Source organism: Aethalodelphis obliquidens, unplaced genomic scaffold, assembly GCF_003676395.1.
Source record: "Aethalodelphis obliquidens isolate GAN/ISIS:26980383/991018 unplaced genomic scaffold, ASM367639v1 scaffold21, whole genome shotgun sequence".
In the NCBI taxonomy this organism is placed as follows: Eukaryota; Metazoa; Chordata; class Mammalia; order Artiodactyla; family Delphinidae; genus Aethalodelphis; species Aethalodelphis obliquidens.
Genome location: NW_020837965.1, coordinates 22,958,900 through 22,971,639, shown reverse-complemented (window position 1 = coordinate 22,971,639; position 12,740 = coordinate 22,958,900). Strand labels below are relative to the sequence as shown.

General features: G+C 56.1%; 1 protein-coding gene across 5 annotated transcripts in view; it reads left to right on the top strand.

Annotated features, from left to right (window-relative positions):
* BCL11B (BCL11 transcription factor B) overlaps window positions 1-12,740 on the top strand; it is a 96,141-nt gene that overhangs the window by 37,046 nt on the left and 46,355 nt on the right. For 2 of the 5 annotated variants that reach the window (XM_027120529.1, XM_027120528.1), the window contains exon 3: window positions 2,871-3,086. The exons of the other annotated variants lie outside the window; for them this stretch is intronic. In XM_027120529.1, the coding sequence (XP_026976330.1) occupies window positions 2,871-3,086 (216 nt within the window). The remainder of the gene's footprint in view (window positions 1-2,870; window positions 3,087-12,740) is intronic. 5 annotated transcript variants of the gene reach the window in all.

Genomic DNA, 12,740 nt, shown 5'->3' with positions numbered 1-12,740 from the left:
AGGTGTTGCAGCCAGAGACAGTCTTCACGTTGGGCTTTAAAAAAAATTGAGATAAGAGTCACATCATGTAAAAGTCACCAGTTTAAGGTGTGCAGTCAGTGGTTTTGAGTATGTTCACCATGTTGTGCAGCTGTCACACTGACACCAGAGCATTTCCATCATCCCCCCCAAAGAAACCCTCCACCCTTTAGCCCTTACTCCCCCGGCCCCCCTCTCCGGCCCCTGGCGGCCACCTCTCTGCTTTCCGTCTCAGTCTCCGTGGATTTGCTCTTCCGGACACTTCCTGTCATCATACAATAGGTGGCTCTTGGCATCACCTTGGGCTTTTGCAGCTTCAGAAGAGTGTTTTTGGAGTTCCACCTTTGGGCAGGATTCCGGTTTAAGCTGCTCCGGCTGGCCTGAGGGGACCTCCCCCAGGGCAGAGGGTCCCTCTGAGAGCACCCTGAGGGTCCTCTGTGGGCAGCTTAGGATTGGAAGCCCCTGACCCTTGCTTCCCTCTCCCCTGCGTCCACTGAGCCAGTCCCTGGAGCAGGTGGGCTTCATGGAGGCCAGAAGTCTAATGAGGCCACTCAGAAGCCCCTCCAGGGGGCGGCCCAGCCCCCCAGCCCTACCTGAGTTGGAGGATGACGTTTTGCCTTTACAGACTCTGGCCCTAACTCAGCCCAACCTTTCCAGAAGGAGAGGGGTGCGGCCAGACACGCCCTTTGGTCCTTCCTCCCAAGCATGGACACACAGCTTCTGCACCCTTCCGGCCTGGGACAGCAGTTACCTGGGCATCCTGCTGGTTTTCTCAGCCACGGTAAATGGTGGTGGCTGTGCTGTGGCCTCACCCAGAACCTGGGGGCCCGGAGTTGTTTTTTGTAACCTCCAGCAGCCCGACTCAGCCCAAGGACCCTCAGGCTCCCTCCCACCCTTCCTCTCAAGATTCTGGGGTTCCCTGGTTACTCCACCCCAGCTGCAGCCCCAGGCGGAGGCAGGGCACATCCAGGCTTTGGAGACACACTGGGTTTGAGTCCAGACCTCCCCGAGCCTCAGTTTCCGCCCTGTGGAATGGGGGGTGGTCTTCCCTGCCGAGTGAGGTGTTTGAGGTGAAGTGAGCCCAGCTCCTTGTGGTAGGGACCCAGCACAAAGCCGCTGTCACAGTTACGATGACCCGGAGCTTTCCATGGTGTGAAGTGGGGCTGACGTGGTTGACAAGGACGGACATGCTGTGTCCACTGCTGGGGAGTTTCAGGCAAGGACCAGCCAGGGCAGGCTTCCGGGAAGAGGTGGCCGACGTTGGTCTCAGGTGCTGACCTTTCTTGAGGGCCTGCACCAGATCTGGGACTCGGCCTTGCGCTCAGTGTCTGTCACTGGAACAGCGCATGAGGTCTTGGCCACACCTTCCAGGGCTGTGTCATGGGCTCAGAAATGGCCTGGGCCCTGAGCCTAGCCTAGCACAAGGTCTTCATTGGCCCAGAGGTGCCAGGTGCTGGTGGTGGTGTTAGCGTTGGCCTCTTGGCAGGACATGTGCAGGTGGTCCTCAAATGCTCTAATGCCCCCGGTCCTGGATAATACCTGTTTTGGAGAGACAGGGGGCACAGAGAAAGAGCCCTGCTTCTGGAGCCAGGCAGCCAGCCGGGGTTTTGGTGGGGCTGTCTGCTGCTGTCTGCAGTTTTCTGCAGTCATGTCCTCAGTTTCCTGGTCTGTGCAGTGGGTCTGCTGAGCCCTGCCCCCAAGGGCATGCCGGGAAGCTCACTCACGATCAAGATTGATAGGCTGCTGGCTCACGGTGGGCTTGCAGGGCCCTGTGGCTCTTCCGGACGGGGTACTCCCTCATGGGGGCCGTAGAGTGGGCAGATCCCCGCCCCTGTAGACCTGTGCGGGGCACTGACAGCCTGGGGGTGCGGGGTGGCATCCCTGGCAGGGCCGGCCCGGGGCCCAGCTCCCCGTCTTCTTCTTGATGTTTTCCTTTTGTCTGATGCTTCTCCGCTCAATTATTTACCCAGGGAATTTGGGCTTCTTCACTTGTGGTTTTGGCAGGGGCTCCACACAAGTGTTGTGCCCTGGTGGTCTCTTAGCCATTGAAGATAAACGGCCAAATCAAACGCAGGCCTTGCCGGGGAGCCCGGGCGAGCCGCAGGGCTGCTGGAGACAGGCAGGCCCCTGGCCCTGCGCTGTGGCTGTCAGACCCGGGGAGGTGTGAAGAGGGGTGCTGGGCGGTGCCGGTGCTTTCTCGGGGAGGAGGTTCAGAGCCGTCCCACAGGCCTTGGGGCTTGGGTGCTGCGTGTAGGTGTCGGTTGCTGAGGACTGTGGGCCGGAGGGGGCACCGGCGGGCAGTCCTCCAGGCTGGAGGCTCAGCCAGTGCCCAGGCGCTGGGAGGTGGCCTGGAGGTGTCCGAGGCCTGCACCAGCAGCCCATCCTGATGGAGCGAACAGTGGTGGCCTGGAACTTACTGGGTCTTCCAGAGGGGGGTGGCCCAGATTTGGGGAAACAGATCCCCAAATGGGGTCTGCTCCAGAACACTCCAGAAGTCCCTACCTGGGGAGACCTTCCTGGGATCAGGGGCCCCCAACAGCTCCTATCTGTCCCGGCCCCGGCATTAGGCCTCCCTGGGATGGAAGTCTGGTCCCAAGACAGCCCAACCTGGCAGCTGAGGACATAGGAGCCCCTCAGGCCCCTCCCGCTTCCCTGACCCCTGCCCCCACCTGAGTCCCAGCTGCATCCCCCTTCTCCACCCCCGCCAAGCCCCCCACAGGGGCTGGCACCCTGAGCCTCCCACCCTGGAAGGGCAGCCTGCAGCCCTCTGCCCCGGGCCCCGTTCCACACCCTGAAGCCCTTGCCCAGTCCAGGGTCCGACTGACCAGCCTTTTCTATTGTTTTCTCTCCAGGGCCGTGCAGGCCTGCCCAGCTGCCAGCGATGGCCCCCATAGCTGCTTCCTCCTCCCACCCTCACACATCTGTGATTACTTCACCTCTTCGTGCCCTGGGCGCTCTACCGCCCTGCTTCCCCCTGCCGTGCTGCAGCGCGCGCCCTGTCTCGGGTGACGGGACTCAGGGTGAGGGTCAGACGGAGGCTCCCTTTGGATGCCAGTGTCAGTTGTCAGGTAACCGACGGCCGCGGTGGGGGCGGGCTCCCGGGGATGGCGGGTGTGCCCTGGGCAGGGCTGGCGGCTGCCGCTCCCAGGTGGGCTGGGGCAAGGTGGGGACCCAGGGGAGACGTGCAACTTGCACCCCAGAAGGCACTTTTGGGGAGGTGCCGGGGAAATGGCGAAGGATGTCGGCAGAGCTGTACCCGGGTGCCCTGGTCCCCATTGGTCAGGAGATACCCCCGTGCCTCCACCCATTCTGAGGTCTCACTCCCAGAACGCCTTCCCCCAGCCCCCAAATTTCATCTCTTTGGGCTGTTTAGCTAAAGTTTAATTGGATAACGCTTAACATCTGAGGTTTTCTTCTGCCCTCGCCACTGCCGCCCCCCCTCCCCAACCCCAACCAGTACCCTCACCCCCAGCTCATGGCTAGGAGAAGATTCTTTGGTTGTCTGTGTACATCCCTGGAGCCGTCCAAAATGCTGAGTTTCTCTTTGCGAGAATGTGTTGCCCATTAACTTTTAGAAAAAAGTTTTCTCTGAAGGAGCCTGTTAGCTTCGGCTCTGGGAGGGAGTGAAACATTGTGGGGTGTGTCGGGGGTGGGGGTAGGGGTAGGGGGCGGGGCTGAGCGCCCAGCTCCGGGTCGGCGTGGCTGCCCATTATACAGATGGGCAGACAGCACAGTGTGGCGACCCGACCTGCTCTCTGTTACATCCCTTCTTCCTCCCCAAGCAAAACCCAAACTCCTGCCCTGGCCTGGGGTCCCTGGAATTTGCAGGCAGGGACCTCTCATTCCAGCCTCTCCTGCCCAGTATCTTTGCGGAGCCTGATGCAAAAAGCACTGAGGCCACGGGAGCCGGGATGCTGACACAGACACCGGTGGTGGCAAATGTCCTGCAGGGGCCGGGAGAGGAGAGGGTGGGTGCCGAGCCAGGGCAGATTCTTTGTGTCCCTGCTTTCTCACCGGGCATGTTGCAGGCTTTCTCTTGACTCGAGTGGTAAAAGGAAAACTGTTTATTGGGCAGGTTTTGCTTTTAATTGAAGCTGTCCCAAGGGATGGTCCCTGTTAGAGCCACAGCTCTGTAGAGGGCCACAGGTGGCCCAGCTCCAGGGTCAAGAGCTCCCTGGGCCTTCCTGCTGGTGGGGTGGCCTGCAGCCTTCAGCACCCCTTGCTGTGACAGATCGTGACATCATAGGTACTGGGCTTGTGTCTTGAACGCACAAAGCAAAGACTGAATCACCTGGGAAGGAGTCCGCACAGCTTACAGAGAAGCCGGCTCCCTGCCCCGGGCTGCCTGGGTGCCCACGGGGATTGGGGCTCCGGTCCCAGCTCCGCAGGTCTGTGCTGTGATCCCTGCTTGCTGAGTGTGGGATGCCTACTCCGTCTGGGTGGCTGCCCTGCTCTAATGGCTTCCTGTAATCAGTGCTGCAGCCCTGCAACCACTCGGGGGGCCGTACTGTCAAAGATCAGCCTGAGCGTTCATGACTGGACTTGGTTAAGTTCTGTGGTGCGGGAACACGCTCTCCCTGGCAGTGGAGTGCCTGGGGCTTTGCTTAACTTTCCACTTTGCTTAACTTCTGGCTCTGCTTAGAAGCTGTGGTGCCGAGCAGGAGCTGTTACACCCCTGTTTTACAGATGGGGAAACAGAGGCTTGGGGAGGGTGAGGGGCTGGGCCCAGGTTGCAGAACTGGGATTTGTGGTCAGGGTGCCTCCCGACAAGGCCACCCCTCTTCCCGCTGAGCCCCATGCCTCTGCCTACATCCTGGGGACGTTCTCACCCAGTCACTCTCTCAGCCACAGTGCCACCCGCTTCCTTGTAGGGACCGTGACTTGAGGGCCTACTGTGTGCTGCCTTGCGCTAGGCATTTTGTGTGCGTTCTTGAATTTAATGCTCACAGCCACCTTAGGAGGTGGGTTTACTGTCCCCACTTTACAGTTGAGAAAATGAGGCTCACCTTCATTTGTTCACTCACTCATTCATTCATTCATTCTTTTTTTTTTTTTTTTTTGCCACACTGCGCATCTTGTGGGATCTTAGTTTCCCGACCAGGGATCGAACCTCGGCCCCCAGCACTGGAAGTGCGGAGTCCTAACCACTGGACCGCCGGGGAACCCCCCATTCATTCATTCTTGTGCAGACCTCAGTGCGGTCCATCATGGCAGGTCCCAGCCCTCCTGCAGCTTGCAGTCTGGTGGGCCGGGTGGTGGAGTGGGAATGGGGACCTGTAGGGAGGGGATGGAAGGGCAGAGGTGGGGTTTGATCCTGGGTCACTCATCCTGCACCTGCTTCACCTTTGGCGTTGGCTCACCTGGCTTAGAGCCTTCTTCGATTTTAGAATTTGATGCCGTGAGGGCTCAGAGCCCGCGAACAGCCCCTATGCTTGCTGGCAGTGCTGGGGAGGGGAGTGAGGTGGGGCTGTGTCTGTTCCTGGGGTCCCTGGGACCTCTCCTCCTGACCTGCTAAGGGGCCGACCCTCAGCTTCCAACGCTCTACCCTGATCACCGGCACTGATCTCTCATCGATGGGTCTGCGGTAATTAGCCTGCACCAGGTTGTGCCATCGTATTTTCAGATCAGTTTCAGTACCTGAAAATATCCTATTCCAGTGGTTTTGGTCCCTTTGTGGCTTCTGTCCCTGGCACTGGGCTGTTTGCTGAAGTGTTTTTAGTGCCTGTTTAATTAGTAGTTTGAATGGAGCCATTAAATTCCCAGTAACCCGTTAGGAAGAAGCGGTCCTCTGTAAAGGTGGAAAGGGGCCGCCGTCCTTACTTTGTTCTGTCCCTTTTCAGACCAGGATGCACTGAACCTATCTCTTCAAATTAATATGGAAAACCCTGATGTAACTGTGTTTCACACAGGTTAATTGCATGCCCGTGAATGCATTTGAGGTTATTTATAGAAGGATATGATATCATGGGGGAGAAAACCACACAGGTATGTGTGTTTGTGTACCTTTCCGGCTGGCGGCATCCCAAACAGCCCCGCCTCCCAGGACCCCAACCCCAGATCTCCTTCTGATGGTCACAGTGGGAAGGAGGGGTCCCCTTTGCTTTTTTTTTTTGTGGTATGCGGGGCTCTCACTGCCGTGACCTCTCCCGTTGCGGAGCGCAGGCTCCGGACACGCAGGCTCAGCTGCCATGGCTCACGGGCCCAGCCGCTTCGCGGCATGTGGGATCTTCCCGGACCGGGGCACGAACCCGTGTCCCCTGCATCGGCAGGCGGACTCTCAACCACTGCGCCACCAGGGGAGCCCCCTTTGCTTTTTGACTCTGTTGAGTTGCGGTGTTCCTGGAAACTGAGATTTCTACCCTGAGAAATTCCACGTAGGAACTTCTCCAAGGTGCCCGGGGAATCAAAAGTCTAAGGCTGTGGTCTTGGCCTTTACTCCACCTGGCCAGTGACCTTGAATAAGTCATTTCCCCTCTCTGGGCCTCAGTTTCCCCTTGTGTAAATATATATATGTATACACACACACACATACACACGTGTGTGTGGTACATATGTAACATTTAAAAACGAGGCTCCTTGGGCTTCCCTGGTGACGCAGTGGTTGAGAGTCCGCCTGCCGATGTAGGGGACACGGGTTCGTGCCCTGGTCCGAGAGTATCCCACACGCCGCAGAGCAGCTGGGCCCGTGAGCCATGGTCGCTGAGCCTGCGCGTCCGGAGCCTGTGCTCCGCAACGGGAGAGGCCACAACAGGGAGAGGCCCACGTACCGCAACAAAACAAAACAAAACAAAACAAACAAAAAAACGAGGCTCCTCATATTGAGAACATACTGATCAGTGTCGATTCCTGAGATGCTAGGGATGCCTGGGTATGGGACTTGGCAGGGGTTCCCAAGGCAGGGGTGGGGTGTTCAGAGAACCACTGGGCTTTGGACCCCTGAACCCTTCCCTATTCTGAGGTTTCTACCATTGGGAGGCAGTCATCAGAGTATCAGACTGCAGGGTGAAGGCTGCTCCGTCCTGTATGGCTCTGTGACCTTGGACAAGTCATTGCCACCCTCTGCCTCAGTTTCCCCACCTGTAAAATGGGGGTCATTGAAGACTTGTTCTGAGGACTGGCTGAGGTCATACACGCCAGGTGCTGAGAACAATGCCTCTTGCTGAGTGAGCCCTCCAGACATTCTGACTCATGCCTGAGCAGGATGGATTTCACATCATTATATCATTACCTGCTCGGCTCTGTTTGGAATCAAGCTGGATCCCTAGTTTCCATTCTTAAAGGCATTTAGCCTCCTGGCTGGCTCAGATCGTGTACCAGCATTGGGAAGTGGAAAAGGAACTGAGAAACTTCATTGCATATTTAAAAGCCGCAAATGGTCATCAGCCATGATGATTAATACATGCGCTTGGTGAAGTTCAAGGTCTTCAGCAAGAACGCACAGGATCCTGGCTCGGGGAAGTGAAGTGTTTGGATTTAATAGAAGGAGTCAGTTGCAGTCATTAGGATATGCTGAAATCACAGGGCAATCTTGTAAAGTTAAATTCAATTTACTTTTCTACTGAAATTGTGCTTGCTGTGTTATTTAACTAGTCTGGGGTGTCTTGGCATGGGTTAAAGGGACAATAAAGATAAAAGAATACCTGTAAGTACATAGTAGGATTTCACAGTAGAATCTGTCGTTTTCTCCTCTTTCAGTTATATCCCAGTGTTCATTTTGCGTTGGTTTTTATAACCGAATCCTTCCAATGGGATGCCGTAGCTTAGACCACCCTAGCTGTGGAAGCTTGATGCAATTAATACAGTCTGTCTGGAAAGTGGTCTTATTTCTGGAAGTTTTATGTTAATGATATGGTCTGTGCTTTGCACATTTCATACCAGAACAAGAAGCAGGCCGTAGTTTCATTTCGGTCTGGGTTTGATTGACACTGGAGGATCAGTGGGCAGCCGCAGGGCGATGTGGCCCAAGATGGCAACGCTCTCCAGGCCCCTGCTGGTGCATATGCCTCCAGTCTGGGGCAGGGGGTGCAGAGGCGCTCCGGTGGGGCGTGGGGGCCTCCGTGGAGACCTTGGAGGGAGGGGTGAGTATGGGGTGAAGAAGAGAAGTGAGTGTGGGTGAGTGTGGGTGGACAGAAGCACTCTTTCGGGGAAGGTTCCAGACACTCCCTTGCCTTTCTCCTGATTCTGCAAAGTCCCATTCCTTGTGGGGTCTTTCTGGGCTCACCAGGTCCCAGGGGCCATGGTGGTTGGATCGCTGTGGAGGAAGGGCTTTCAGGGGAATTATGAAAAATTTAAAGAGTAGTCTGTACGCCCTGCGCCGGTGTCTACATCGTGCAAGGGTCTGTGGGTCCAGCTTATCAGTGGTTCCTGGAGTCTGCTCTGGTGTCTGCTGGCTTCTTGGAATCGCGCTGCTGCAGAGGCTGCCCTTGACCACCTGCCTTTAGAACCCAGGCACCTCCTTCAGTAATCGGAGGAAGTGCTGGGCGAGGCCATGGAGAGCTGCAAGGCTCCCGGGACGGAGGGTGGCAGGGCTTGGGTGGACTCCAGAAAAGTCCCCTGTCCGCCAGAGCTGCAGACTCACATCTCCTCCAGCACCACCGGGCGCCAGACGGGGATTGGGGGCCAGAAGGAGTGCGATGCTGCCTAGTGGGGGGCAGGGGCACCTACCCGCATGACTGTCCTTAGATAAAAGGGGGGTCCCAGCAACATCCCGGAGTGGAGACCGGTGCAGCCTCACCAGATTCCGTTTCCCTCTGCAAGCCGGCCCTTCAGACGTTCTGAAGGCAGAGCTAAATCAAAGAGTTCTGTTCAAATCCGCACAAGATGTTGCTGTTTTTCTGCTCTGACAGGAGAGGCCTTTGGAAGTGCAGTTTTTTTCTTTCTTTCTTTTTTTTTATAGCTGTCTTAAAAAGGAGTTTGGCTGTTTAGCACAGCTGGTGCTCATTACATTATGCACTGGCAATAAAATAGCATGTGTAATTAATTTTTAATGCAGCGCCGGGTGCAGCGCTTTAAAGCAGTTAGTGGATGTGAAGAAGCAGCACTGGCCACCGACATCAGAGATCTCAGAGCAAGGCGGCCACGTTCTGCAGCTTGAAAGGGAATCCGAAAGGGGCAGAGGAGGCTGTGCGCCCTCTGCTTGGATGGAATGGTCCAGAAATGGGTCCGCCTCTGGTGACCTGACGGCTTGAGTTAATTTTAAACGATCTAGGATCAGGGGTCCCGAGAGATCATCTCACCCAACCCCTTCATTGTCTACATGGGGACACCGAGGCAGAGAGTGGGGAAGAGACCACAAGGTGTGTGGGGCAGAGCCGGCTTGGACCGAGTCCCCCCGGGCTCTGCCCACTAGGCTATACTGCCCCTCTTGAGTTCATATGGAAGACTGGAGAAGGAAATTCATCGTCTAGCTGAAGCCGTGTGAAACGTGCAGTTAGATTTGGCAACGGAGAGAAATTTTGCTTTGGGGAGCCCTGTACCTAGCCTCTCGGGCCCCCAGTTTTGCCATCTGCAGTGGGGACCTGCCTCTGTGCATCCCAGGTTTGAGACATTCTGTGGTTGTGCTCTGATCGCTGGCAGCTCCATCTCTTCCTGGGCGTCTCTTCTGTGGCTTGGATTTATGCTTGAACTTAAATGCCATAGTGGACACATATTGGCGGAAGAGCTGCAGGCATTGTGGGAAGCTCCAGAGATGGGACCGTGCTTAATCCTTGTTCTCAAGGTGCACAGGTGTCAATATGTGACCCTGGGCTAGCTGCTTTCTTTCTCCAAGCCTCAGTTTCCCCATCTGGGAAATGGGGACACTAGAAGTATCCACTCTTGATCCCTGCCTTGGAGGGTCCCCTGATGGGCTTCCACGCTGGGGTGGCCACTGCTGATCACCAGCACGTGGGGAAGCAGAGGCAAAGGGAAGTGGGGGGGCAGGAAGGAGAAGGCTGGGCTGTCGAAAAGCCTGGGTACCCCGTACCTCGATGATGACTTGGTTGCCATCTGTTTGAAAGTCCTGCCTGGGAGGTGTTCTTAGCATGAATGAAAGAGGAGGACGGCCCACCGCCATCACTGCTCCTAAGACTTGCCGCCGTGTCTAAAGGGCCTGCTAGTTCCCAGCACTGTCCTGGGCACTTTGCATACCTCACTCAGTCACCCGTCGTCATAGCACCTGTAAGGAAAGGCAGCTCCATCCTTTTGCTCATGAGGATACTGGAGCTCAGAGAGGCCAAGCAATGCCCCGGGGGTCACACAGCACACAAACAGCAGAACTGAGATCGGAACTCAGGTCTGGCCAGCTGTGAAGTCGTGTTCTCGGCTCTCCCTTCCGGCTTCACGTTGGGCTGCTTGGTGGCTCAGACGCGGGCAACAGAAAAGCAGCTCACCCGTGAGAGACCAGACCACATTCGGACACGACCCTGGGAGAGTCCCCTGCATCTTCCTTCCTTCACTGATCATGCTGGTGCCTGATCTGGGCTGGACTCCAGGGATCCAGGAATGAGCTCCCTGGGGTCTCTGCACTAGAGGAGCTCACGGGAGTGGAGGAGCACAGAGTGCGAGGTACACGCTCCCATGATGCCTTTCTCTGCTTAAAGGAAGTTAAACAACTGGGCTTGTGGGAGCTGGGAGGGCCCCCGAGGACCACTGGGATTTTCCTGATGGAGAAGGTGAGGCTGGCGGAGGGGACAGGCTTCTTCCAAGGCGTGGGTCAGTGACAGATGTGGGTGTGGGTACCTGCCAGGAGGGGTCCTGCTGACCCAGTGAGCCTTCTGTAGTCCCGGCTGGCCCCTAAGGGGTCTGAGTTGTTAGTGACTTGCGGGGACACAGAGTGTTTCTGGACCCTCAGACCACCAGAGGGAAGTTGTGACATTGATGAAGAGGCCTGGAACATGGGAAAAGCTTTTATCATTAAACCAACCTCAGATTCCTTCACACACCAGGTTGACTTATATCCCTATTTTGGTCTTCCCAGTGCTTGGGCTGGCCGAGCCCTCTAGGTGCTGGTGGATGACGAAGACCCAGAAAAGGTGTGCTCACGTTTGTGAGAGCAAGCCGAAGAAATACAGGGCATGCTGTTCCCATCTCATTTTCATACACAGTTCCCTAGAAGCAATTTCTCCTCCTTCAGGAGAAACCAACTTTTCATCGTCCTTACAGCTGGAGGTGTTCTTTGTTGCTTTTTTGGTGGGAGGAACAAGATGTACTTGACTTTTCAAACCCCAGGGCCGGTCAGGGCAGAGGGGCTGTGTACTGTACACATTTCACAATCAAACCCAAATAATCTAAACCATGAAATAAAGTTTATCCAAACATAATCAAGGCTGGCCAATTTAATCCAAAAAGCGATGGGAAGACACCCTTGGCGGGCAGGGGTCCCTCTGTGTGGGGTTTAGCTGCTCGGAGCTGCCCGGCGTTATACCTGCGGGGAATCATAGCCTGCCCGTCACTCCCACCCCCTCCTTGGGTGTTATTTAATAATAACCGAGAGCCCGGGGTGGGGGTGTGTGTGACCACGGTGTGTGGTCAGGGTGGGTGATGCATCCACCGTGATTTCCTCTCCCAGCAGCGTCCTTACACTCAGCAGGGGGCCACCGGGTCACGGCCTGGTCATCATTTTTGTGTCCCCACTGTGCATCAGGCTCTCTGCAGGGGCCTTCCCACACATGTAAGCTTCTCCCTTAGGAAGGCAACCTATTCTGTAGTTCACAGGTGACGAGGCTGTGACCAGAGAGGTGATGCGACTTGCCCGAAGTTGCACAGCTGGTAGACGGCAGAGGTGGGATTTGAACCCGGGTCTCCTTGGGTCTGGGAGCCACAGCCTGCTCCTTTTCTTGCTTTCTGGCTCCCAGACTGCCCACCTGCTGGCCTTGTACCTGGCAGGTGTGAGGGAGAGGAGCAAGTTATGAATCACAGAGCAGCTCGGGGTGATAAGAATGCCTGTGTTTTATGATTTCAGCGGAAGGGATCAGAGGTCTCGAGACTTCTCCAGGGAGGTTAGTGCAAAAACGGAGTCACCACCTGCAGAGACAGGGGCAGTTGGAGTCTTTCCATAAGTCCAGACATTTTTAATGATTGCCTTTGTTCATAAGAGGTGAGGAGTGGCTGGCGGGACCAGGCCCCCGGGTGCCTGAGTCGCCCTTGGAGCTGTATGTGAGCAGCGCTGACGCAGGCGCCCTCGTCTTGAGTTTCCTTGTGCTTTATTAACCAGCGCCTTGTTTTATTCTTGCTTTACTAGTAAAGGGAATCACTGCTTGAGGGCCCACTGTGTGCACGGGCTGCATACGATCATCTGCAACGTTTATTTTTTTTACTGCGGTACGCGGGCCTCTCACTCTTGTGGCCTCTCCCGTTGCGGAGCACAGGCTCCGGACGCGCAGGCTCAGCGGCCATGGCTCACGGGCCCAGCTGCTCCACGGCATGTGGGATCTTCCCGGACCGGGGCACGAACCCGTGTTCCCTGCATCGGCAGGCGGACCCCCAACCACTGCGCCACCAGGGAAGCCCTCTCGCAACGGTTTGAGCCTATGTGTGCTGGAATTTATTTATTTTTTATCATGGTAAACTATGCAAAACATGAAATGTACCATCTTAACCCTTTTTAGTCAAGTCGCATTAAGTACAGTCACATTGTTCTGCTACTATCACCCCCATCCATCACCAGCACTTTTTTGTCACCCCAAATGGAAGCTCTGTTCCCATTAAACACTCGTCCCCGCCCCCCCCACAACTCCAGCCCA